The sequence below is a fragment of the Alligator mississippiensis genome, chromosome 2, assembly GCF_030867095.1.
Source record: "Alligator mississippiensis isolate rAllMis1 chromosome 2, rAllMis1, whole genome shotgun sequence".
Classification (NCBI taxonomy): Eukaryota; Metazoa; Chordata; order Crocodylia; family Alligatoridae; genus Alligator; species Alligator mississippiensis.
The window spans coordinates 274,821,241-274,848,852 of record NC_081825.1 but is presented as its reverse complement, the minus strand read 5'-3'; the positions used below and the strand labels follow the sequence as shown (position 1 = coordinate 274,848,852).

Here is a 27,612-nt window from a genome sequence, read left to right as displayed (position 1 = left end):
CACCCCGAGCAGCTTCGTTCCCAGAGTACACTTCAAAGCCCTGACCCACCGGGCGGCTGGGAGCCACCTGGGCCGTGCCCCCTATGCCATCCCACCTGGCCGAGCCCCCACGTGCCAGAGGTGGCCACGCGAGGCAGCCCTGCGGCTGAGGGGAAAGCGCCGCGAGGTGGGGCTGCCCCGGCCTGGCACTGCGGGCTGGGTGTGCACGGCTGGGGGGCTGAGGTGAGGCGCTGCCCCGGCACGTGCCGCAGCGCCGACACCTCCCGCCCGCGAGTGCGCTGCCCCTTTAAGCGGCGACGGCCCGTGCCGCCGCTGGCTGGGAGACCCCGCGCTGTAGTGAGCGGTGAGACCAAGATGGCGGCCGCGCAGTGACTGAGGCGGAGACGGACAGGCCGCGCCGCGCCCCCGCCCGCCGACAGGACCGGATCGGACCCGACCTGACCCGACAGGACCGGACGGGAGGGGGCCGGGGCCGGGGCCGGGTCGGGCCGCCCGCCCGCAACGCAGCGAGCCCGCGGAGCCAGGCCGCAGCAGCAGTAGCCGCCGCCGGCGGAGGAAGGAGAACATGGCGGCGGAGCCGGGCCAGGAGTGAAGCCGCCGCCTGCGAGCGGAGCCCATGGGGCGGGCTGGGCGCTGAGGCCGCCGCCGCCGGGCCGAGCAGGGGGAGAGGCCGCGCCGGCCCCGCGCTGCGAGCGGGGCAGGAGCGAGCGAGCGAGCGGCGGGGCCGTGGCCGTGGCCGGGGCCGGGCAGCTCCGCACAATAGAGCCGGGCCGCCGCCGATGTCCCTCTGACGCCACTCGTGCTCCCTGCCCTTGACCGGGCTGCGCCCCCTCGGCCCGCCCGGGCCATGCGAGCCGCGGCCTGAGGAGCGCCGGCCGCTGCGTGGGGCCCTGCCCGCTGCCGCCGCCGCCGCCTCCCGTGCGGGCCGCCCCCTCCTCCTGTCTCTCCAGGTGTCCCAGGCCGGGCGGCTGCGGCGCGGCCGGCGGCAGGATGACTGACACCCGGCGGAGGGTGAAGGTTTACACGCTGAACGAGGACCGGCAGTGGGATGACCGGGGCACCGGGCATGTGTCCTCTGGCTACGTGGAGAGGCTGAAGGGCATGTCCCTGCTTGTCAGGGCAGAGAGCGATGGTAAGTGTCTGAGGTTGCGGCGCTTCCTTGCTGAAAGCAGCTGGGGCTTGGCTTTCTGTAGTGAGCCTGGCCCCTGCCCTTCATCTGGGATCCCTGAACCAGCCAGGTAACAGCTCTGGGTCACTCCTGTTAGGCGCGGGGATAGGGCTGGAGATTGGCGCCTTGCACAAACATTGTAGTACGCGTGGTGTTTACACTGGATACGCGGGCACTGGCCTGCCTGCCAAATACGCTCCGTTCTGGTTGCAGGCTGCAAACCAGGCTGTCTTCTGCCTTTGCCTGTGGGATTGGCTTTGTGGGAAATGTTTCCCTGGATCCTTTCTGAAAATGATGACAGGCTTCCCCTGATGGAAGGAACTGTTCAGAGTTTTATTAGTGTCTTTATATCTGTTCTGTAGGCTTAAAATGCAAACGCGCATCTTGTGCCAGATCCACACATGCTGTAGCATTGCTGGTTTCAAGGCAGTACAAAAACACCTTTTGGGTATCTTCCCCCCCCCCCCCCCCTTGGACTAGCCACAGCGCTCAACACTCACCAAAACTGATTTTGAGTTGCTGCATAATGCTTCATTTTAAGGGAATTTATGAATTTATTACCCATTTGCCAGGCACTCCAAACATGTTTCTCTAGAGCACTGTGTGTAGGTTTTATGTAAGAATTATCCATGGCTATTGGATCAACAAGTTAATGGTTGTTGTGGTTACTACAGATTTTATTTTAAAATACATCTTGCTTCATGTTAATAGTGGTACGGAGCAGCAAAGAAGATAGATTTAACTGGTTAAACCTCAAGTTTATAGTTGTGAGAGCCTTCTGTCCTGTGGACCATCTTGCAGACTGCTGTTGGTTGCAGGCAGCAACCAAACTGAAATTAAAGCTAGACAACTTCAGTGAGGTCACAGATTTCAGCCAGTGGAGGGAAAGGTCCTGAGAACCTTCACTATTATGCTAACTCATGACATCCTCTAGTGAAGGACTTTAAACTTAGGAAACTAATAATCAAAACCCTTCCTGATTGATTCAGTTAATGATAATTTAGCAGTTTAGAGAATAACAAACTACACAAAAGCTGGATGTATATATATAAAATAGGTTTTTACCAAATCATTTCAAGACTGTCCTCTATTAGCCCTTATGAAATAAGACAGACATTCAAGATTGGAACAGACTTCCACTGTTGAATCTCAGTACCAGAGTTGAGAGGTAGAGGGAGGAAACCATTAGTGGTGTATCTAAAACCTGGCTTACTTTTGTGTTTATTTAGCATCTTTATAATGGATATAATTATAGCACATTCTGTCTCCATGACTGCTGTTGAAGACCCTTAATAAATAAGTAGAATAAAACTGAAACGCCTCACAAAGGAAACTGAAACATAGAGTTAAATATATAAAATGGAGTGGGCTGAATTTGAAGCGTCAACAGAGCCTGTTTTAAAGTATTGTCTTTGCGTTGATTTCAGTAGAATTTGTGTGTTGTCTCAAGGCAGAATTGAACCTAAATAACATTCAAGTTGGTAGTTTTTTTGCTGTAATTTTAAAGTGGGAGTGAGATGAAGTATTTTAAATAATGTTTTAATGTTTATTTTAGCATGACTAAATACCCATTTATATACGTTATATTTTCAAAAAAATATGTAACTGTCCAACTGAAAGTGTTCAAACTTGTTGCTTTCAGTTACAGTAGTCTTATTTAATGAGATGTCACACCTGTTGTACCTTTTACAGTATATGCAGTTTGTTATTGGGTAATGAAATCCTCTGCACAAAGTGTTTGTGGCTAATACCAGTAGGACTTTGGTAACTGTTACTTTTTTTCCCACAGTTTACCATATCAGACAAGACCAGAACTTTACAAATGCATCTTCTTTCCAAAAATAAGCTACTGGAAATTGGGGTGGAAAATGGAGGGAGCAGAGGGTCCAGTCCTCTGGGAGCTGAACTGGTCTTCCCTTCCCTTCTTGTTGACCTGTCCAGTAAGCCAAACTGGCTGACCATTAATTCTCAAGCCGGGTGGGCAGCCAGCAGTACCTGCTATGTCCCACAGCTAGGGGGTTAACAGAGCAGTCATAGCTTTTTGCTTCTCCTTCCCCTGTCACTGCAGGTGTCTGTTTTCATTGGGGAAAAAAATACCCTATGTGTATTTTCAAGGAAAGATTTTTCTTTTTCTTTCCATTTCTACCCCTTCTCTTTCTCCCCCTCACCCACCCCATTCATCTCAAGAAAAGGTGTGTCCTGTTCCCGGGAGGGCATGTGATACCCAAGAAAATACAATATGTAGCTGTCTGTTTTAAGTTTAACAGGCTAGAGCATGAGAGATGACAGACTTAATTCTCTGTTATTCCTAAATTTAAGCAAGCAAATTAACCAGATAGTTTCAGTATCAAAGTCAGCTGTTTACAAGCCAATCATTAAGGCTTGCTCTTATGTAATGACTTTAATAAATGACAGTGTAATGTGCAGTTATTTATAAATATGAGCAAATAATTCTTTAAAAATAGTCAAACCATATTTCTAGTGCATAGGTATGACAGGTCTTAATTTGACTGCTGCCCCTCACTTTGTCTCCACATCCCCATTAGTTCGGTGTTTGCTCTCTGCTGTCTGTTGCTCCCTTGTTTGCTGTGGCATTATTTATTTCCTTCCTCCTTTTGATTCCTTTTTTCCTGCAGTTTGGGGTTGTGGGTTGGTTTGCTTTTGGTAAGGTAGTGCACCTGTTTCAGTTTACTTAGGGAAGCTGATGGAAATTTCTGCCTTCCAGATAGGTCAGAGAGGGAATGCAACCAGCAGTCCATCTTATCTACTGTCTGGTCAGGTGGTACAGCCACTCACAACAGCTAGAACATTGGAACTGCTGTATTTATATTAGGCCAGTAGGGTACATGTTGTCAAAGAAATGACAGTTGACACTGGTTAAACCCAGATGTATTCCAAATTGTCTGCCACAGTTTTTAATATTACTATACTTAGTTTGTTAGAGAATGGATTATGCCCTGAAATATCAGGGTTTATAGCACTATTTTTTTTTTTAAACCCACCTGTTGCGACTTTAGAAGTTCATATCATTATTTGTCAATCCTTTATTTAGGTCTTGTAAATCTCTTCTTAATATAAGCTAATAATGATGAGCTCAGCCTGTTGGTTATGTTTCTGAGACAAAAGTTGGTTTCACTTTCATTCAGTCCCCTTGTTCTCATTTAAGTCATGGGGAGGATAATTTCTGTTCTCTCTACCATTCATTTATTAAATACCAGTATTGTATTTTCCCTCCTATTCAGTTGACAGAGAAAGACCACCTTAAAATCTTTTCACATTTTTAAAAGTTTTTTGTCCATTTGCCCACCTTTGGTTTCTGTTATATTCTGTTTTAAAGTTGAAAGACCTGAATTAAACACAATAGTCCACATGAGACTGTACCATTAATTAATGAAACTTTCTATTTCCAGGGTTTAAAAAAATTATCAAATGTCTATTAACTTGAGGACCAAACCTACCAGCCAGGCCAAAATATACAAACTTTCCATGCTGTGCCTTTTTCAAACCATTTTCTCCCCCACTTCCATGGCCCAAAGACCCTATTCTTCAAGTGACTAAATTCTACATCCTTCTCAATTCTGTGCTGCTCCTGTGATGATAAATTCTGCACAGCCCTTCCTTTAATAGCAGCAAGGTCTACACTCCTGTAACTATAAGTGAGCGGAAGCTATACTTATTCTCTTCAAGATTAGGAACTCGGATGCTATCCCTAGTCTATCCCATTTTCTAAACATTGTTTGCTTTTCTGATTGCTACTTATCTCTAGACCATGACAAAGATAAACTGTTACTCGAGCTGGTTATGGATTTTTTTCAGTTAAACATTCTAATTGGCCAATTCCAATTCATAGACATGCGTATTGGTTTGAAAATTCTTATAGGGAGGCTTTCTCTTGTCCAGGGTAGAATTTTTGTCCAAAATGAGAGAAAATAAAAGTTTGTAAAGTTTTCCTCTTGACTCACTTTAGAAATCAACTGAGAAGCATCTGTGAAAGGTTTGGGCTATATTATCACTATTTATGGAGAAATAAATATGTAATTATACTTGAGATCCATTGGCTATAATTGGGAGTAATGGATTGAAGTTAAAAGGAACATCTAAGATGAAGGGTGGGGGAAAAAATGTTGACATTTAAATTTCTTAGTCTTTCCTTTTAAATAGTACGTGCTCTGTACCATATGTTCTTGGGCCCTCCTACAGACCATTTTATAAGAATGTTTTATGGATGGGACTGAGCAAGTTCTGCTGTCACAAAATTAGCCGCAGAATCTACCTTTGCCTGTATATTGCAGAGTTGTACGCCCAAATTGAGTTTAAATTATTTTTAAAAAACATCCTCTTCTAAAGCTTCTGTTAGCTGAAATATTGAGGATGTATGTAGTGTTTACCAAGTCTACACACAGTCATGTGGTATTTAAGAGATGTTTTCTAGGATTGTGAAGAAAAACAGCTACCTATGTACCAGTATCTTTGTGTCAGTCGTGTGCGTGTGCATGTACACATGCACATATGCATGGCCTTGAGCTTTAGGAATTTAAATGATGATTCTTTGCTCGAGTCTAAAATAGGTTTATATGTTTGTTGCTGACTTGCAAATTCAACATGCTTTGCAAGTAACAGCCATCCCCTTTTCAGCTCTGTTAATCTGTCCTGAACTGTCCAATTTATGATGGGTTCTTTCTATTTTGTGTTCAGTTAGTAGCAATATAGCTTCTGCAGACCAAATAACAGCTCTTCACACTGGATTCCATGTATTTTTTTTTTTTTTTTAATATTTCTGCAGTGACATCCACATATTCATGCTAGTCTTAAGTAGGTTTTTACAAATGTCACTTAGTGGATAATTTATCCTGCAGGACAAATTTTTGTGGCCATATAAAGAAAAAAATCCAGCTTGACTCTGAGACAAAGGTGAGTTTTTTCCAATTGATGATTTAAAAGAACTTCTGGAAAAGCAAATCACTCTTATACGGAATCATTCTGACATAAAACGTAGAATCACACTGACCTTATTTTTTTGTGTTGTTTTATAGAGTATAACTGTACTTCCAAAAATAGAATGGAGAAAATCTTCGGCTATATCTTAGCATGAGGCTGAAGTAGTTATATTTTACAAATTCACTGGTCATGTTTTACAAAAATTTTTAAAACGTGACAAAGTAAAAACCTCTCAAATTTATTATGCCATAAAACCCCCCATACCTGGATCTATTTTGAGAATTTAATAGCTTGCATCAACCATTAATTTTCCATAATTTTTTTTTTTTTTTTACATGAAGGTTAACAGTGGTAATGTCTTACAGGCTTTTATTATTTTTAGTACTTGCAAATATGCTTCATAAGACACCTAAGGCAAGCTTCTGCCTTGAAAGACTTTACTGCCGAGGCGCCCTATTTTGCAAAAAGTTAATGCATAGAAATAACTCTATGTGCATAGAGTAGTTTTATTGACCTAACTACTAGCATGTGTTGCATACTTGAGTAATTGACTGGAGTATCCTTGAAGGACATAAGTAAGTACCTAGCTAAATCGTAGTGAGACAAAGGGATTTTTGCGGGCTGCTCATGGCGCATGGAACCAATTTTTCAGTCTTTTGCAACAAGCCCCCCCCCCCCCCCCCCCCATTTTGCTGCTGGTTGGCCAAGAGACATGGCATAATTAAATAGCAGAGTCCGCGGAAATATTTGCTTTCTTGACTGGCGCTTCACTGAGACTACGTCACTAGCTCAGCCTCTCAGTAGCTCTCTCTTTCAAACCACGTGCTCGATGACTGCAGGGATTGCCACTTTTTCTTTATATTCCAGTAAGCTTTAATTTTTTTTTCTGGGCAGTTCGTTGCGTGAAGGAAATGCCATTTTTCATGGTGATCACAGAAACTACTGTTTTTTTGTGACTTCTGTGAAAATTGTGAAACTACAATTTAAGTAGGTCCCTAGATGTAATGCATACATTATGTTGGTTTTTCTTTAGTGGTGGGGATGAAGTCATGGGTTATAGAGCTAACTCATCTTGCATGATATTGTAACAATTGCATGTTTTGGGGCTCTCTTCCTCTTCCTCTCCCTCTCCCTCTAAATCATATAGTTATATTAAGGGAGGAGTAGGTACAGTGCACAGGTAGGTCTTCGAGCAAAGTGAATTATATGGTGGTTGGTAACTCATTTTCAGAAGGGTGTCTGTCTGTTGGATGCCTCCGGTACAGTATAGAAGAAAATATTTTGGGAATAGAGAAATACTGAGGTTGACTTATTTAACAGAATGGAAAGATAGAACTCGAAAGGAGAATAATTCAAGGATAGGCAAGAGCTTCATTATTTTAAGCATTATTGTGTGGGGGTTTTTCCACATTATTTGTATTGTCTTGTCAGATGTGGAACTAAAGATGTATGCAAGATGATCTTGCCTATTCCCTTGACATTAATTCCTGAAGCTAGATAGTGTCCAACAGATGCTTGTCAAAATGCTTAGGCAGGGTGGGCAAAATATGGCCCGCAAGCTGGATTCAGCCCGCCAACAGATTCAGTATGGCCTGTAGGCAGGCAACCACCAACTCATTGGATCTGGCCTGCTGGCATCCAGCGGCTCTGGCTCCAGCTGCTGTGTGGTGCTGGGCAGGCAGACAGGGCTGCTTCTGCTTCACTGAGTGGGCAAGCCATGCTATTTCCATGCGGTTAGCATTGGCTCTTGACATGGTGGCATCAGCTCTGGATCTGTGTGGGGGGCGTCCGCTGCAGCAGGCAGGCAGCAGTGTCAGCTGTGGATGCCACTAGCAGGTTCAGGAGCCCTGACATAGAACCTGCCAGCCAGATCCAAAGCTGATGTGACTACCCTTCAGGGTCCAGAGCCCTGACCTGGAATCTGCCAGCAGTGTCAGCTGTGGACCCAGGCAGGAATTTCTGCTGCACCAGGTGTGTGGTGGCAGCTGTGGACACCACCAGCAGGTTCTGTCAGGGCAGAAGTCCCCATCAGAGTCCACAGCTGACCGTTGTGGGCTCCTGGTAAACTACTGTTCCGTCCAGGTTCTGGAGGGAGAGAAGAGGGAGAGATGTATGTGGCCCTTGGCAAATGAGGTCACGAAAACTCACTATGTGGCCCTCCAGCCAAAGTAATTGCCTACTCCTGGCTTAGTGTGCCTACACAATCAGTGCAAGACATTGTTGTCAGAGGTGCCAGGGTGAGTTCTGGAGTCGGAAGCAGTATAGCTGTGGTAGTGTGGTGCATTACAATGCTTATGTGGTTGTATTGCTTCCAACTCCAAAGCTAGTGTATGCAAAAGGTTATCCGTGTGGCATTTTCTTGCTTCAGGTATACTAACTGGACTATTTGCAGCAATGCACTGTTATCTATAGAAATGCCCATAAGTTAGAAGATTTTTATTTTTTTTTTATTCTGCTATTTCTTTTGAAAAATGATTTCATGACATTCAACTTTACAATTCCATTGCAAGTCTTTACTTAATATTCCTAATTCAATAAAATATATTTTAGCAGTTATTTGGCTAGGTTAATGAGATGGAGGAACATTGCATGCGAACATTTGTATGGTTTAAAAAAAAAATTTTTTTTTAATCTGCCGTTTTGAAGTTATCCTATCTAAGGATATGTCCAGACAAGCCCTCATGTGCCTCTTGCCGCATCTCAAAGCAGTTTGAGATGCGGCAAGAGGCACTCGGGGAACAAAAATAACATTCTCCACACTGCATATTTTCAGTGAGGGGGGGGGTCAAAATTTGATATCTGGGTATCCAGGTATCAAAATAAAGCACCGGGGGGGAGGGGGAAAGGAAGCAGGGCAGACAACTAGAGGCTCTGGTCCTCCAAAGAGATGCTCTGGTAGCCAGCTACAGCGTCTCTATGGCTGCCCCTTGTGCTGGTGCTGAAGCACGCTGCCTGCCCATGTAGGGCAAACTGGTGCAGGCTGCAGGCACCGGGACCCGGGCTCCGTTTCAGGTAAGTAGGGGGTGGAGGGGGCCGCGAGGTGCAGGGGACCATGGGAAGGACAGCTTGGGAGGGGTGGGTCCCCTGCCTGCCCCCCACAGGGCCTGCATTCCCCCCCCCCATGACTCGCACCTCACCAACAACAGCAGTGGCCCTCGGGGCATCATGGTACAGCCCCCTTGTGTGGTGTGGGGCAGTGTGCCTCAGCCCCGGCTACCTGGCACTTGGCACTGCTTCTGCCTCATTTCACGGGTGCAGTATGGTGCTGCATGGGACCACATGCCTTCAGGCAGCTCTGGGCCACTCGGGCTGTCACCCAGAGCCCCATGCCGCACGTGGGGACCGCCTGTCACGCTGAGCCGGGTCTTGCATGCATAGAACCAGCTGGCCCAACAGCACATGGAGCTGTGTGTGCAGGACCCGGCCTGGCACAACAGGTGATCCCCATGAGTAGTTTGGGGCCCCAGGTGACAGCCCAAGTAGTCCAGAGCTGCTCAAAGGCACAGGCCCCACCCACGCAATATGGCAGAGGCAGCACCGGGTGCCAGGTGACTGGAGCCGCACTGTGTTGCCCCATGCCGTGTGGTGGGGGCTGTGCCAGGAAGCCCTGAGTGCCATGATGGCTGCTGCTGTTGCCAGTGAGCTGGGGGGGGGGGGGGGTGGCTCTGGCCCCTGTGGGCAGGCTGTGGCCCCTGTTGGGGGGGCAGTCCATGAGCTGTACATGTGGGCTGCACCCTGCTGGGACCAGGGGAACCACCCCTCCTGAACAGCCCCCCCATATGGCCCCCCGCTCCCGCAGTCCCCCCCACAATCCACCCACAAACCTCATGCCCCCAAGCCACCCCCACAAACCCCTCACCCCCTTACCTGGCCCTGTGGGTCAGGAGTGAGGGGACTCAGGCAGGGGGCAGGCTGTGGGTTGAGAGTGAGGGGCAAGGCACTGGCATATCTGTGCTGCTCAACGCTGTACATCTTGGTAAACGAAGGGGATAGGGGCAGCTCTGACTTTTCTATGACAAAAACGCCAAAAGCAAATGCCAAAGTGAATAGATATTTAGAATCTATTTTATGATGATGATAGAGGCACTGGTAGGCTTCCAAATTGCTTTAAACTTGTAAATATATTAATAAACCATTGCCCAACTGATCTCTCTGTATATAGTGGCATTTCATTTTAATAATGAAAGAACACTATTTTTGGGTATTTTAATGAGATAATTTGGGTTTCTTATCAGAGAATTTGCAGTTTTTAAATAGGGAACACCAGGATCTCTCCTGGTGAGACAAGTGGCAAGACCCAGGCAGAGGAGTCTGTCCAGGGCCAGCAGTGGGGACCCAGCTGGCGGGCAGACGAGGTAGCTGACCAGTTGGCAATTTGGGGCCAAGAGGACACACTTCAGAGTGGACCACTGCAAGGAGCACATCTTCTGAGCAGTAGCTGCCCAGATAGCAGAGCCGGGGCACCCCATCCAGGTCTGGCAGGCATGCAACCATGAGGGCCGCAGGTCCAAGGGGGCAGATGCTGCCACAGGTGGCAGCAGCAGCTCACACCCAGGCAGCAGCCCCCACTGCCAGACTGCTGCAGTACAGTGGGCTGGGGCCACTCCAGGTCCGGGCTGCTTCAGCAGTCCGGCTGGCACAAGGGGTAGTGTCCCCAGTAGAGATGATCCATGCAGGGTGCGGGGCCCGGGGCAAATCGGCCTGTATGGGACCTCGCCTCTGGACGCAAGGAAGCTGGCAGTGACGGGGGTGGGGGTGGGTGCTGAGTGGCCGGATGTGAAACTGGCGGCAGTGCAGTCACTGCAGCCACCCCGCCCGGCTCTGTAGGGCCTGGGGCAGTTGCCCCAATTGCGGCCCCTTCACCCCGGGAGAGCCCTGGTCCCCAGGTACCAACTGGCTGGGCCTCAGAAGCTCCTGAGGGCAAGTAGCCCTGAACTGCTTGCAAGGGCAGGTTTTTATATTGCACATGTGCTGGTCCCAGGCTCTAGCTCCCTTGGCTACAGATATGGGAGGAGCTGAGCAGGGTTATTTTGCCCCAGGTGGCACAATTTGCCCCACACCAAAGTGCATGTCCAGGCACATGCGCTGAGGCAAAAATCCCTGGTTCAAATTTGCTGCTCCTATTTGAGCTGCTGCAAGCACACATGGCTGCATGTGTGGATGGGTCCTAAGAGTTTATTGTAATTAGCTCTTTTTGTATTTCAACTTTCATTTTTCTCTCAGTGCTATTTACCATGGTAAGTATGCATGCTGTCTATAGTTAAATTCTTCCTCATTGGTTCCTTTACTGGTGCCACTATTTAAATATATGAGGCAAGCACTGTAAGTAGTAGTAGTAATCTGAATCAAAATCCTAGATTGACATATCAGAGTTGGTTGAAAGGATTACAGGCTTATTTACATATGGTGCTATTTGGGAATAGCAGTCCCTGAATAACTCTGTGTGAACACTTACTCAATAATGAAGCATTCCTTGTTCTTTTAAATTTTAGATGAATTAAGTGAAATGGGAACAAGGAGTTCTTTCTACTGGAATAAATATTTACACATGGAGTGTATTCAGGAATATTCAGCTATTCCTGAATATAGTTCCATGTGTATTTTGATTTTTCACTCTTGCTATACACTTGGTTTTGCCATCAGTTAAGTGGAAAAGAAGTGGGGAAAAAAAGATTTTTAAACTAACACCCACTGAACTGAGAAGAGCCAAGTGACAGGATCATCTCAAGCCATCTGTGGTTGTTTATATTTTTGCAGAAAGAACTGGGTTAACAGAGATGATTAACTGACAAAATAGTAACATATCCTGTGGAGTTTCTGAAGAGAAAAGTTCATGATTATATTGTGAACTTCAGTGTGGTAATTGAATTTAAAACATTTTTTTTTTTTGAATATTTGAAAATCCACTTCTCATTTTCTTTGTCAACATCTTAAAGATTGTTATACAACACAGCATAGCATCATGATATATGGAGAGCCATCATCGATCCATAATTCCAAACAGAAAAGGCTATTGGTTTTTAGATGTTGCAAGGCAAGTGCAAAATCTTCATCATAAGTTTTGGCGTTCGGAAGCAGTAATGTAGTAGCAGAAAAGTAAAGGAGACAGAAACAGTGTTATCTTTTTCAACACATTTGTAATGAACATTTTTTATATATTCAAAACAGTACTAAACATATTTTTAAAAGCTTTGAATTGTAAAGCTTTTGTAGTAATTCAGATGTTTAAGGTAAGCACTCTCAACATGGAGGAGTTAATATTATGGGGCTTTTTATTTTGCTGATAATTAACCCTGTTATTGAAAATGGGATGAAGTCTGATTATTCGGTCCTTATCCAGAATTTGTCTATTGAAGTCAGTGGCACTTCTCCTTAGACAGTTATGGATTTTTGGATCCATGATTTGTGCCTGACTACAGAAGGAACCAGCATAAGATTTTTTTAGGAAGGCTTTGTCAACTGTTAAAGCTTTGATATAAATTTATAATTTAATGTACTCTTCACATACTGAAAACTAGCTTCCTAAGATTTCATCAAGGTGGCTTCCACCATTAGTCAGGAATGATAATTGGAATTAGTATCACTTTTCAGATTCATTTTATTAATGGTGAGTTGCTGCTTATATCTTAATTTCTGATTTTTACACTAAAATAGATGGAAGTATTTTCATTTTTATTTAAGTCTCTTAAATTCCCAGACAAAAAACTGTATTAAAGATTACCTTAGAGTGTAGTTAAGATTGAGAGTACATACAGGCCATTTAAGGGTAGAAAATGCTGGTGGTATAGTCATGCCTAAAACAACCATTAACTTCAATTCTCAATTTACTGGTTTTGTAATCTCAAATCCAAACAATTAACTCTGCTTTGTTGTTATAGGTGCCTTAACTGTGCATTTCTGTATCTTGATTTCTAGATTTTATTGCAGTTGTGTAGTATATCTCTGATTGGTAATATCATTCTTGTAGCATCAACAGTGACTGTTCCCATGGGAAGCAGTATCAAGGCATTCTTATTGGTCTTTAGCTTTTCTTACAAGTTGAAAACAAGGAGAGAGCCAGTACCATGTGTCTATTGACTTTTAGCAGAACATTAAGTGCTGCATGAACTCCAGTTCAGGACTACTTGGTTGTTTGGTTGGTTTGGTTTGGGGTTTGTTGTTTTTTTTTTTTTTTTTGGGAGGGGGTAGTTTTGTTTCATTTTGATAACCCCACCTGTAACTGTTTGTAGAAGGAATTGTGGAGTCAGAAGATTAAAATGTAAAATTCTGTTTTACTTTATCTGCCTAAATGGCAGTTTTCCAGCTGCAGAAGCAGATTTTTAGGCACTGTATGTACTGTGCAATTGTGTTGTTCCTGCAGAGGGAGTGGGGATGGGGGTCAGGTGCGGGCAGGGGTACAGAGAGAGAGAGAGTGAGCGAGGCAGGTATTACCTTCTAGTGGTTTAGCTCTCTTTTCCACTGCCCCTTGAATTTAATAGATGATGGACAGTACAGCAGAGGAGTTTCTGCCTTGAAGCCCTAATCCTGCAAACACTTTAGCATGTTCTTTAATTTGCATAAGGACTCTCTCTAAAGTGGGAGAAACTACCCAAGAGAGCAAATTGAAGCGTATATGTGCAGAATGAGGAATTTAGTTCTGAACGTAGCCCTGGATCTGTGTTCTGAATGATTCAGTGATTAAAGACAACTTTGGTTCCTAATCAGATTTTGAAATCATGATATCACTGTAGAAGTTAAAAATAGATCTTTCTCTTTTTCTTTTTTTTCCTTTCCATCAGGTTCTCTTCTTTTGGAGTCCAAAATTAATCCAAACACTGCGTACCAGAAGCAACAGGTAAACATATTAGCTTTTATTTTACTTTGCCTCCTTTTTTTTCTTCTTTCTTAAAAAGGAAAAGTAATCTTAAAGGAGTTTTTTTTTTTATAGCCTCCTTACTGCAAGTGACGGTGTGTTTCTCTGCAATATCATCAGAGAAATTCTTTTCTTTTCTTTTTCTTTCTTTTAGTTGTTTTGTGCAATTTCTAGTATTTTGTATGTGGTAAATTTCACTGCTTTTGTATAATCAGTTCCCCATTAGTATTTGTGTATTTTATATAGTAACAAAAGAGAACTATCTGGAAAAATAAGAAAATACAATTGTAAAACATAAATTAGCAGGGGCTGCTAGCATACCTAAAATTCTTTTAAATTATTTTTTGAAACAATCTATTTCAGGTAACTTGAGTTGTTTCCTCCTCCACCATGCCTCCCCTTTATATAAACACATTTTTTCACAGTTTAAAGTCCTTTATGTATATGTAAATTTCCATTTTCTTGGTGGAAGAGGTTTTAAAGTTTTATGAGGCAGTGTTCAGAACATGTCATAGCTTTCCAAACAGCTAGAAATATTAATGCCTGCTTTTTTTTTGTTGCAATTCTGGAGTTGACTGCTCTTTTGCCTGTAAGTAGTCTGCATTGCTAGCTTGGGGAGCACTTTAGTGAAAAGTGCAGTAACGTAGAATTTGGGTGTCTTTTTAGAAAGCATATTTATAGTGCAACGTAGCTAGCCTCTAGATATTATGTTAAAGTTGGTTTGTATGAATAAAACTGATTAGAAAATAATTTTAACAATGGTTGAGAGAGGTTGAAAGCCTCAGTAATGAATCATGTAATCTGAGCAAAGATGCCTGTAAAATTATATATAGGCTTTACTCTCTTTTAATAAACGTTTAGAAATTTTTAGAGGCAAAAAAAGAGTTCAGAATGTTTGTAAATGTTCAGCTTATTTGAATAGATTTTTTTATCTTTCAAAGATCTTCTTCCTTCTATAGAATAAGAATTGGATTCCAAACCTCTAGGGGGGAAAGCTTACTTCTGAATTCTTATGGTTACAACCTGATGCCCCCTCTTCCTCTCTTTCCTCCAACTGGATCGGTATTCATTAAGAGAGCCGTTTTGTGTAATATTCATTGCTGCTTTTTTCATAGTGTCCCATAGTGAATAGAGGTTATCTCTGCTTTTTTTCCTTTTCTGAAGCCCCCAAGCCGTGCACTATAGCAACTCTCTCAACCTGAGGAGAGTCAGACTATCTGTATTGCTTTTTCATTGATCTAGGACTTGTTTTTACTTTGAGAAATTTGCCATACCATCAGCTGTGTCTACCTTACATGTCTACTGCTGATCACATGAGTAGAGTCATTCTGTGGCCTAGATCTGTTTTTAGAAAATGAATTATTGTATCCGTCTCCACTGTAATAGATTCAGCATGAACAGAGATTCCTGGCATGACAGCAGTTAGACAAATATTGATGCCCTAGAATAAATCATCTACACTTCAGTTCTAGCTTTCATGGTTGGGAGTGTCTGTCATTCATCAAGCTGGTTGTACATAGACCCAAGAAGAGCATTCATTGGCCTTGCTGTCTGACATTCAGGCCACACGTCAGTGAAGACTTGCAATTTGAAACAACCTCATTAAATGAAACCTAATGGAATTTCTTATTTTGTTTTTTTTGTTGTTTTGGGGGATTTTTTGGTCTGGAAACAAAGCAGAAATTAGCTTTTATTTTAGATTGTACTTGTACGTGGTGACAAAAGCCATAATACATGTATTTTAATTGAGGGTGATCAACTCTATTTAGGATTCTTTTCATGTCTCTTAGCTCTGAAAAACAAAATGTAATGGGGCACTTGTAACAGATAACAAAGCTATCCTGGGTCTCCCTACTACTCTAATAGGAAATGAAATGCCTTTCCCTGTGGCTTCTGTAGCGGAATTACCACCACTGTCCTTTTTTTTTTCTTTTCTTCCTCCTTCCATTGTGAGAATGTCATTAGTGCCTCCACCCAAGTAAGTTGAGTGGGAAAGTAAAAGACAAGAAATTTGGCTGCCCTGTCTTCAGTGGGGTCTGGTTTAAGAGCCATGCCAAACCTAGACCAGGATATTTCCTGTCTTTAATTATAGTGGACAATATAAAAAGAAGGGGGAAAATTGAGCTATAGCAGCAGTTGACACAGACAGTTTAATTTGAGATCTTATAGATGCAGGGCATTCGGTGAAAGTTGTCCTGTTAGCCAGGTATGGAGGGAAAAGCCTGTTATCCAGGACACCTGAAAAAATTGTAATAATGTGGCCAATGATATTCCCATGCTGCTCACAATGTAAGTCTCCTTGTATAACAAAATAACCAAAAAACCAAAACTGAAAGTGAACAGGTGCTAGTATATACTGTATACTACAGAAAAAAATACACCTGTTCAGGGAACTGTGGAATAGGGAGGTTTTTCCAACAACTGTGGAATAGGTACCAAGTGAGCATATATATATATATAAGAAAAGAGAGAGACCAGATATAGATAGGTGGGTAGTTGTCTATGGGGATTGGTGGGTGGGTGAGTGTCCATGGGGAGGGAGGAATGGATATATGGGTGGGTAGGTGTCTATAGGAATAGGTGGGAAGGTGTCTATAGGGATCTCTCTCTGTCTCTCAACACTGCGCATTTAGTGTTTTGTTTTGTTTTTTGTGGCGGTTTTTCTCTTCTGGCCTTGCTTCATAACCACATAGTATTGTTTCCAGCCCTGCTTGCCTGTGATTCTCAGTGCAGAGCCTACTGGGCCAAAGCAAGGCACTTATTAATGCAGTCTTACAGAGCTACCTGTTTCTAGGGATGTGCAAAGCGGGCCCTATTCAATTTCGGATTTGGCCCAAATCAGAGACATTGATTTGGATCACTGTCCCTGATTCGATTCGGCTGAATCTGAAGATTCAATGCTGATTCAGAGAATCAGCGATTTGGACATAGACACAGCTTTAAATGTTTTTTCTATACACCTCAAGGTACCAGCGTGGCTCATGAATGCTGTGATGCTGGGGTGGATGGAGCGTCCTACAGGAGTGAGGGTGGGATCTCCACATGCTCAGCAGCGAACTCGGAAGTGGACCAGAAGTAGTTCCGGTCCACTTTCAGATCCACCCAGGAGCAGGCTGGGAGGCCCCCTCTCCCGCGGCCCTCCGGCTCAGTGATCGGCTGCAGGGGGACCCTGGGTGTCCCCTCCCCCCACAGATCCAGTAGGCACCAGTCGCCGAGCTGCGGCCACCCCCCCGGGCACGCTCTCTGATAGACCTGAAAGTGAACCAGAAGTGCTTCTCATCTACTTCTGGGTCTGGTGCCGAGCGCACTGGCGAGTCCCCCGCGCTTCTGTGGAACGCTCCATGCATCACAGCATACATGAGCTGCCAGCTACCTAGAGATATGTAGGAAAAAACATTTAAAACTGTGTCTATGTCCAAATCACCAAATCTCTGAATCGATTTGAAGGGTTCTGATTCGATCGGAGGGTTCTTTGATTTGGAGAGGTTAAAGCGTCCTCTGCTTCGATTCAGATTTGGAGATTCAGCCACTGAATCGGGCCAAATCTCCACCAAATCAGATCGGGGACTGAAGCTTTGCACAGCCCTACTGCACAACCAGGAGGACATAAAGGAACAGGTTGTCCTTTGCCCATGTATGCAGTTAGAAATTGATAAGTCTTGGTAAGAGGCTGACCAGATCCTCTGTGGCTCTGTACTCTGTGGGGGAGGAAGGAGAAGGGGAATCGAATCGAATCAGGGACCGAAGCTTCACGCAGTCCTGCTGCTTAGCACTGTTATAGTACATCTCGCCCTTTGGGGTTACTGTGTTTTTCATCTTTCCTGTAGATGTCTCCCATTTTGGTTCTCTTTCTCCGCCTTCTCCCCTGCAGCCTCCATATTCACATACAGTACTTTTGAAAGTATTAGGTTATTCTTCCTCTCGGTGCTTGTTTGGAGGCATGGACAAAGCCTATCCTGAGTGATACTGAATTACGAGGATCAGTATAAAGCTACTATCAGGCTTTTATTTTAAAGGCCAGATTATTCTCTTGCTTAACTCATTTTAGCATCCTTTCTTGCGTTAAATTTAGTTTTACCTGGTATGTTTCTGTTTCTGGAAAGTGTGCAGCTAGTACTTGTATCTAATGGCCATGCTGTATCATTTGAAATGGAGTTCAAAGAAATATAGAAATTGCTTGTTTCAGATCTGATTCACCTGGACTTCAGGGCCCCTGGATAAATAATAATTCATGAAATATTGACCTCCCTTTCCTCCTCTACCTACCCCCTCCCTACTTCTGTGCTTGAGTTTTGTGATATCTCATAGAAATGGTCAAATCTTTGTCCTGTTCAGACTGCTTTTTTTCACACTGATGGGACAAAGGAGCCAGAAAGCTGGGTATCGTTGGACTGCCTTTTAACTGGTCCATTCGTTTGTTTGTTTGTTTTTTTTAAATAATCCAGCACAAGCTGGAGCAGCCCCTAAATTAGTTTAACTTGTGCAGCAGGCTGTGCAACAATCCTTGCTGAAAGATTCTCCTACCTACTTTTGTATAAAGCTTGGGAAATGTCAGCTGCACCTGGCCCATCATCGCTTCTAAGTTTCTGCCTGTATCTGAGATGGCAGCAAGAACTTGGTGTGGTGTTTTTGCTTTTAACTCAACATGTTTGATCCAAGTATTCCATAGCAGGAAAGTTACAAACTATCAGCTGATATTTTTAATAACAAGAAATATTTTTCTTCTCCTTTCCTCATAGAGCAAGAGACCTTTTCCATTTTGCATTCAGAAAGACAGACAAGCCAATGAAGGCATACTTGGTGTAGTGATGCATCTTTATTTTGAAGTCTACGAAAATTGTTAAGATATTATACCTTTTTGAGAGTTGTCTAATGGGAAAAACTTGGTGTATCTTCTATTTTTAAAAGTGTTAGAGTTCTCCTTTTTCTAATTGGAAGAGGAAGAAACTCCGAAGGAAAAATAATTGTTGAGATGCTAATGTCTCCTGACTTCCCTGTAACTCAAATGGAGAGAAATCCTTAACTACCCTCAAAGAAAGCACCAAAATTGCTACCTTCTGACTGTTTCTTTAATGTAAGGAATATCAGACTTGATATAACTGCTTCCCTTCTCATTTTGTATTAGCGGTATGTTCCACACTATAAAAGACACTGTGCCCCCACAGTGGCCACTGTCTTCTACTAAAGAGTTTACTTTCTAATTTGGAGAGCTGCTACAAGTCAGCCGTGCAATACACTACATTTAATATGTGAATGGTGTGTGTATATGTTAATATTCATTTAGTAAATTGTGTTAAATTTTGAATTTGAATGTGTTGTTTCATCTTTTGGTTTGGTTTGTTGGATTCCCATCCCTCCCTTCCAAGTAACCATTTAGGGCTACTAATTAATATATAAGGGGCACGTCTACATGAGGCGCCCACTGCTCAGTTGTTACTGCACAGTCATTTAGTACAGTGTTTCTCAACCTTTTAAGTAGCAAGTACTGCCTAAGTTCTGAAAATGTTAATAAGTACCCCAACACTCAATTTTCCAGGTGATTTTCTATTTACAGACTAATGTGTGCTATATGTTGGAAGAAGGGCTGTGTGTATAAAGCAGTGATATGACAGATGTCTGATCTGGTGTGGATAGGGTTGCCACCTTTTACATCAGGGATGCACAACTCAAGTATGTACCTGGGCTAGAGGTAATGTTGCCCAAAGCTAAGAGGGCTGAACCCAATGCCGCACAAAGTGTGGCACGCCAAATTATTACTGGGGAATTTAAAGTGCCGCGCAGTGCGTGGCGCACCAAATTTTTTGCCATAGTTTTGAGAGGAAAAAAGGGCGAGAGAGTGTGTTTGGGTACCTGCATACTACAGGTTGGGAAACTATGATTTAGTACTTACATAACTGAGTACTAAATGACTGCGCAGTAACGTCCCGGGACAGTTGCCTAGTGACAATAGCGTTGCATTGTGGTTCGTGCCCGGTGATGCTACTGTGCAGTAAGCGTCTTGTGTAGATGTGCCCAAGATGTATTAAAAGGGAGTATTAATTGGATTATCCCAGTGAGTATGGAACGCTGAACTGCTTTTGTAGGGGGTGGGGAGGTAGTTAGTCATGTTAAGTCTGAAGTCAGGCAGAAGGCAAGGCAGAGTGGCACCTTAGAGACTAACTGGATCAGAGACGCATAACCTCTTCTAAGCAACAGCTCACTTTGTCACATGCTCTGAAAGGAAGTGAGCTGTAGTTTACAGAAATTTATGCATCTTTGAGCCAGCTAATCTCTGAATTGTTGCAGGAATGCAAGCCCTGGTACATTTAAAACTTCAGGTACTATAAACATTGTCCGTTCAGAATAAGGACTGGGAAGATAATTTCAGAGTGGGAAGAAGGCAGAGCAAAAGAGTGATTCCTTTCTTTTTTAATAAGAGAGGAATATAAAGCCCAGCTGATTCTTTTTTTTTTTTTCCTCACGGGCATACATTTTCCTGCCTAACACTTCTCATGTAGCTGAATAAAGATAACTAAATGGATTGATCAGGGCCAGAATGATTAAATTGATGCATTAAAATGAACTGTACAACATTTACCAGAGCAGAGTGCCCAAAAATAATCTTTCTGTGAGGGTGTGCAATGGATAGATCTTACAACTCTTAAGGTAGTGCTTCCCAAACTCTTCCTCAGCATGACCCCATTTATGACCCCACTGTCTCAACATGACCCCTCACTCCCAAGCTAGGGCCCACAACTCCCTGCCCCCACCCCAGCAGCACCCATGTCCTGGCTGCTGCCCAGGAGAGGCAGAAGTGTTGCGGCCAAACCCGGCTCCTGCCCCCCCCCTTCCCTGTGGGTGGCATGGCCAGAGCACAGCCCATGGGGATGGGGGATGAGGAGGAATGGGGAAGATACAGGCTGCCTGCCCTGCTGTCCTTCCCCTGGGGGCTTCACAGGCTAGTGGGTGGGACCTGTAATGGGAGAGAATGCCACGCTGCCATGGTGGCAAAGCTGAAGTACCCCCCCCCACACACACACACTCGACAGCAGCTTGGGCACAACTCTGCGCCACAGCCGAGGGGGTGTGGCACTCCCTCCTGTGCTGGGTCCCACCCACTGGGCTGCAGAGGCGGCTTCTGCCTGGAGCTGGTCCAGCCCCATTGCAGCCCTGCACCCTGCTGTGGGCGTAGAAATCTCACAACCCCAACTGCTGATTTTGCGACCCCATTTGGGGTCATGACCCACAGTTTGGGAACTGCTGTCTTAAGGTATACAGAGCAACATAAAAGGCAGATACCAAACTGAATAAACTCACGGCATCAAATTTAGAATTTGAAGGCTTAGCATCAGCCATGCTGATAGTATATACAGAAACACTGTTTGTATGCCCTTCTAAGCCAGCTACAGGAAGTTCCTACGGTCTTATTACAAGTAGAAATCTATTTTTAATAGGAGTTCAATACTACTGTAGGGAAGGATCAGGCAAAATTCCAGTACTTGGCGTAATCTTGTAGAGACAAAGAAATAACTGAATAAAAGCAGTGCTTAAAGGATCGGTAACCAGGGTATAAGTATGCCAAGAACTAGAACAGCATGCATTTGTAATGGGAGCAAAATAATGTGAGTTAGGTCTTCAGTATAGGAGGTGAATCTGTCACAGGCTAAATCTGTTCAAGTCAAGAAAGCTTCCTGTTTTTGAGACCACATAAAACCTCTTCCTAATTCTAGGGAATGTGGAATCCTGGTCAGACATAGGGCTATGGGGTGCTCTAGAGAATGGTTTGAAACTTGGTTACTCTGCAGGTCAGTTTACAACATGGTTAATAGAAAACTCTGGGTAATAAGTCAGGTTCTCATGTCTTCCACACCGATAACATGCCTGCAGAGTAAGCCTGTGAGCTGCTGTTTTTTTACACCTGATAGGAAAGGCTAAAGAATACTATCAGTTTTATACAACAAAGATAAATCCCTTTGCTGCAGCATTCACTTCACTCCATATTTCCTGCATTCTAGCTGCTGTGGAAGTATTCACTTTTAATAAAGTCATAAACTTTTTACTTTGCAGGCTTTAGGAGTGCTGACAAAATACTGCAAACATTAGAAATATGCTTTTTCTGCAAGCTAGTAAGCTACTTTGGGATAATACTGAATTTTTGTTGGGTTGGGAGAAATTGAGACTGATCACATCCCTACCAAAAGACCTTAACTTGCTTTAGCCCTCCCCCTCCCAAACCCCCCCCCAAAAACAAACAAAAAACCCCCCACCTCTTAAGTGAAGGGAACTGAACTGAGACAGATGTTCAGGGTCACTAATTTCGAAAGGAGTGCCATATCCAACTACAGCAAAGTAACTCTTGATATGTAGTAGCAGATTTAAAATATTGAGTTTAAGAACACGCACGCAATGCTAAATTTTAAGAAGGAAATCTGAAATGTGGCTGTGGCCTATATCAGTACATAGGGCTTTAAAAATCAATACTATGCACTTTTAACATGGATATAATATGGTTACCAGTATTCAGCCCAGCAGCTCAGTATTATGTTTTGTTTTGAATGATTATCAAAAGATGTATAGCAAATGAAGCCACATGTTCTTAAGAGTAAAATAAGGATATAAGTAGAAAAGTAATAAATTTAATATTAAAAACACAGCTTCACTTGAAGGGACATAAGAATAATTTGTGGTTGGGATTCTTAATTTTATTTCAGCTGAACAACTAATAAAGGAGGATGTGAAAGAGAACATCTATTTTGATTACCTCAAAGAAAAAGGAAAACTTTTGTAGGACAAGGTAGTTGTTGACACATCCACCTGGCACTATCACCAAAATGTCTCAATATTTAAAGCAGCTGGCAAACATGCGTGATTCAGAGTAAGAGAGTGCATTGCACAACAGCAGCTTGTTGATAATCTTCCCCTGTGTGTTTGGAAAAGATCTTGCTAAGAAGTCTTTAATATATGTTGAAAAATTGAGGTGGGGGAGGTGAGGAGATTGTGGTTTGTTGCATATAAAAATCTCTCATTAGTGGTTTATCAGTTCCCCCTGATTTGGCTCATGTCCCCTTGCTATGGCTTGAGCTACATAACGTCAGTTCCTTATACAGTACCAAGAACATTCTTGAAGCAATGCAGCAACATGGTGATTTGAGTTAAAATTAATAAGGACTCTCATGAGATGAATGATGAGATCCTTCATTGACTACCTCTAACAGAGTTTGAGATGCTGATTTTGGCCCAGCTCATTGAGAGGTCTGTCTCCACCACTGATTTTTCTGTAGTCAGAACAGTATGTGATTACAACTGTCCTTTGGGAATATTAAAAATCTCAACCACAAAGTAAATGCCTTCTTGGGGAACTGAGCCAGAGTTGCCTTGAGTGACCCCAAACTGAAGAATTTACAAAACATGGCAGAATGCAAAACCTGCCTCTCTCAGTAATACATCCATAAATGTGTGCATACACTTTTTCATTCTTGGAAAGGGGAAGAGGAAAGCAAACTTGTATAAATTACCTGTTTAGACTTACTGCAAATTTGTGTGGTTAGAAACTGTTGTTAGTCCCATTTCAAAGCAGTTGAGGGATGCAGAATAGCAAATTTACCTTATCTCAAGGCATCAAGAAATTCTGGATCTGAGTATAAACATGTTTCCAGATGAAAGCAAAAAGACAGACTGAATGAAAGGTACTATGCATTTGATCTCTTAAGTGCAGTACATTTGACCAACAGCCACCTCTCCCTCAGTGACTTACCTCACAAGGTACTTAATCTCTTTGAAGGACATATGATCTACCTTAATGCACTGGATCTAAATCTAACTTTACAGCTTTTAGAGGGTAAATTAATCACATTTTACAAGTATATTGCATCTTGTATGCACAAATTTTGTAAGAATAAAAAATGAAACTGGACTAATATCTGTCTACTTTGAGCAAAAACTATAAAAGTTGACTGAGTATCATGTTATCTAACACAGAATTTTTCAACATGTGGATTGTGATGCAAAAGTGGGTTGCAAGAATATATGCAAGGGTCGCAAACAAACTTTAAAAATGGATTCTTCTTTAAAGGAGAAAAACATGGGAAATAGAGGCTATCCCCTTGCAGGTTGGCAGAGTTCCAGCCTACAAAGGGTTACTTGGGGCCCTCAGTGCCCCACCCACACACTATGGGGGCCTGGGGCCTAGAGGCAGGGAGCAGCAGGTTGGGAGTAAGGGGCACTGGGTTGGGACTGGCCATTGACCTTTACAAATGGGTCCTGATACAATAAAGGTTGAGAACCACTGATCTAACAACAAGAAAAGTTTTCTTCTTTTCAACACATATTGTGGGTTGGTATAACTATATAGCTGAATATTCTCTTACTAGAGTTCCGTATAATCTTAGAACAAGCCATTATACTGCTATTTTGAGCAGACACAAATGTATTTTATAATATTAAATTTGTAAGTGACAACATTTGAAAGCAGCCAGACATATAGCACGTCAAGTTGGAAGACAGCAGTGTGGGAAATTGAGTGTCCTTTTATCAGCTTTAACAGAGTGGCTTTTAAGATGTTACCTTATTCAGAGCATTTAGTAGTTTTCACAAATAGAGCGCTTTGGAAACTGAATGTTCGGGAAAGGTGGCGAAGGATGATATCATCTGAATTTATCTGAAAAGTAGGAACTGCTCAATAAGATCATCTTGGCAAGAAAGACCATCCATACCTGTGATATGCTAAATTAAAGCCTCTTGGCCTGCTATATTTTTCTCTAGAAATCAAGCAAATATATACATTTCAGGTTGAGCATTAAATTATGTGAACATTATGTTTATCCTACATATTTGTTTCCTTCTTGTTGTGAGTCACTTCTCAACCCATCTTACTAGTCATGTCTTTGGTACAGAGGAAAATGTGTCTTATCTTTTGCCTTTGTTTTGAAATAGCTAATTATGCAATCCAGCTACATGTTGTTAAATGACATTTTTATGTAGACTCCTGAAGTTTAAGCTGTTACTATTTAAGATAAAGCTAACCTTGTAAATAAACCAAAGCTAAGCATAATTAGGGCTTCTGGGTCCTGGTGAAGTTACATGTAACAGAAACTTTCAATATAAGTGGTGCCAATCTTTTGTTAGGAGAGAGTTCGAATTGGTGACCTATCCTGTAGAGGATGTCGTTAATTGCCTGGTTTTTTTTCACTTTTGTATTTTGGAGGTGGTCTTCCTAAATCTCTTGTTTGTGTATCACCTCTTCTTCAAATCTCTGGAAAAAGAAAATGTAATTGGTTTGCCATTTGCAAGCTAAACCTGGTACAGGTTGAAAGCTGGATAGTTGATCTGGTAATGGCAAATTGAGGATATCTTGATTGACTCCTAATAAATCAGGATCAAGTGCTGTGCTACTTGATTTTATAATTTAATTTAAAAGGAAGGGGGAGAGAATTTGGGATCAGATGAGTTAGGAGGGAGGAAGCAATGAAAGTTTGTTTTTCCTTTAAAGGTGCCTTTAAAATCTATGTTGGCTTTCCCTTCGTGATTAGCATCTGTTTAATGGTAGAAGTGAACAAAAATCAAATTGTCACTTCATTCTATAAACGATTCTTCTAACTTTTCACTTTGTTTAAATGTATGGTTTTAAAATGAATTAATACAGAAGTTAATTATTCCAGAGGATGCAGGTTATACATAATGTTGCCCAGAAGTGCAACATTGTCTAATTCAAAATTTTGAATGTAAGCAGAAAAATCCAAGTCTTTATTTGTAATATACTGAGTATTGTATTTGACCACAAAGGTTGTCTTTTGTTATTAGATTATATGATTAACATTTCAATTCAGCATTTGGGTAAACTTTACAAAAGAGAAAGTAATTCCTAAATATTCAGTTGTTCCTAAGATGAAACTAATTGTTCTAGAATAAATAAAGTAAATTGCACTTAGCCTGAAAATGGAACTGTCAGAATCCTGTTAAAATTGACATGTATTGTTAGCCCTACTTAAAGAGTGAATTGATACATTCTCTGAAAATGCACCCTGCTGCTGCTCAGTTTCCCAGTCTCTATTTCTTTCTATCACTCCTGCATGCAATACATTGATTTTCATGAATTCCAAACCCATTAGGCAGGTTTGTTTGTAAGTGGTAAATGAAACTTGGTGTCTTTAACCAACTTTACAAAGTGGCGAAAATTTCATGCTTTCAGATTTAAAATTTTGAGGGTAATAGAACATGCTGTTGAACTATATTGTGCAAATAAATAGTCTATTAGCTCTGTGTTTTATTGCAGGTTTTGTAGTTGGTTTCAGTTAAAAGGCCTTTTAGAAGTATTTTTCTGTAGTATCTGGCATTATATCAGCATAGCATTTTATGGGGGATGACAAAAATCTAGAGGGTGACTGGACTTGGATTCTGCTTAAGACTTATGGATGTATTTATTTTTGTATGTTATGAACAATGTCATTGAAGTCCACTTAATTTAATTAATCAATTGTACTTTTTAGGTTTTTTTATTAATGGAGGGAAGAATAATAATTTTATTCTGAAGATAAAGAACCTGTCAGATCTATGGTATTCTGATACAGTTTCTAAATCACATAAGTTACATTTAAAATACTTCAGTTTGCTTTTTGCTTTTTCAAATACTGTCCCAAAGGATCTGGACATATCCATACAGTTTTAAAATATATATGAATCTGTATTGTGTGTTTTCTTCCAAATTTTGGTATCATTGCTGTATTGTTTGGATGGATACGCCACTAAGATTTATTAAAATCTGTTTTATCTGAAATATAACTCATCTGAAAGATGCTTCTTCATCTCTTTCAAGGACACTTTGATTGTGTGGTCTGAAGCTGAAAATTATGACTTGGCACTTAGCTTTCAAGAAAAAGCAGGATGTGATGAAATATGGGAAAAAATATGTCAAGTAAGTTTGAAGATAAAAGAATATCTTAATATTTCAATCATGTAATTTATGAAAGAAAATGTCTTTTTAAGTAATGCTTCTTTCTTTGTTAAGAAATGTGCTTAGTCTCTCCTACTGTACCTCTCACCCTGACAGTAAAAAGCGCATTAAGCATGCTTCATGTGCCCTTTCCCTCAAAATCAGCCCTCCAAAATTGGGGCGCATGTCATAAGCGGGGAAACTGATTTTTCTTTGCTGGAATAGAGTAAGCAGACATTGGGCATTTATACACATGTTGGGGTGAGGAGGGGGTTAATTAGCTCATGTGACAAGCTTTAGGTAAAGTGTCCCTGCCACCATTTTGAAGCATGGGGATGCTGATACTCTAGATGCAGAATGCTGCTGGAGCACGGTAATTGCCACACTCCAGCAGATTGAGTCTGCTCCAATGTACTGGAATTACAGCGTGTCGGAGCAGCCTCCCTGCTCATGTATAGGCATCCATTGATTCTTGTTTGCCAAGATGCCTGCCACTTCTGGAGCTGCAAACAGTAGGGGCAGTGTCTAAGTGTTAACCCTCTCATTGGCACTGGGAAAGTGATAGGTTTTGGCTGAAGAGCCACTGAGCTGGTTGATGGTGAGTGAGCTGCTGCATCCAGTTTGTAGTATATTGATTAAACTTGTTTTGAGATAAGACTTTATTTTTGACATGGACTTACAAAGCAGCTATTTATAGCCAAGTAATAACTGCCTTTGCAAGGATCTGGGCCTAGCCTTGTTGCTCTC

At 42.5% G+C, this 27,612-nt stretch overlaps 1 protein-coding gene across 2 annotated transcripts in view; it reads left to right on the top strand.

Annotated features, from left to right (window-relative positions):
* The first annotated feature begins 329 nt into the window (after positions 1-329).
* PPP4R3A (protein phosphatase 4 regulatory subunit 3A) overlaps positions 330-27,612 on the top strand; it is a 64,764-nt gene continuing 37,481 nt past the window's right edge. The window contains exons 1-3 of one of the 2 annotated variants that reach the window (XM_006275954.4): positions 330-1,132; positions 13,885-13,940; positions 26,749-26,847. In XM_006275954.4, coding sequence (XP_006276016.1) covers positions 991-1,132; positions 13,885-13,940; positions 26,749-26,847 — 297 coding nt within the window. In that variant the 5' untranslated portion in view covers positions 330-990. The remainder of the gene's footprint in view (positions 1,133-13,884; positions 13,941-26,748; positions 26,848-27,612) is intronic. The other variant, XM_014596497.3, reaches the window with a different exon arrangement.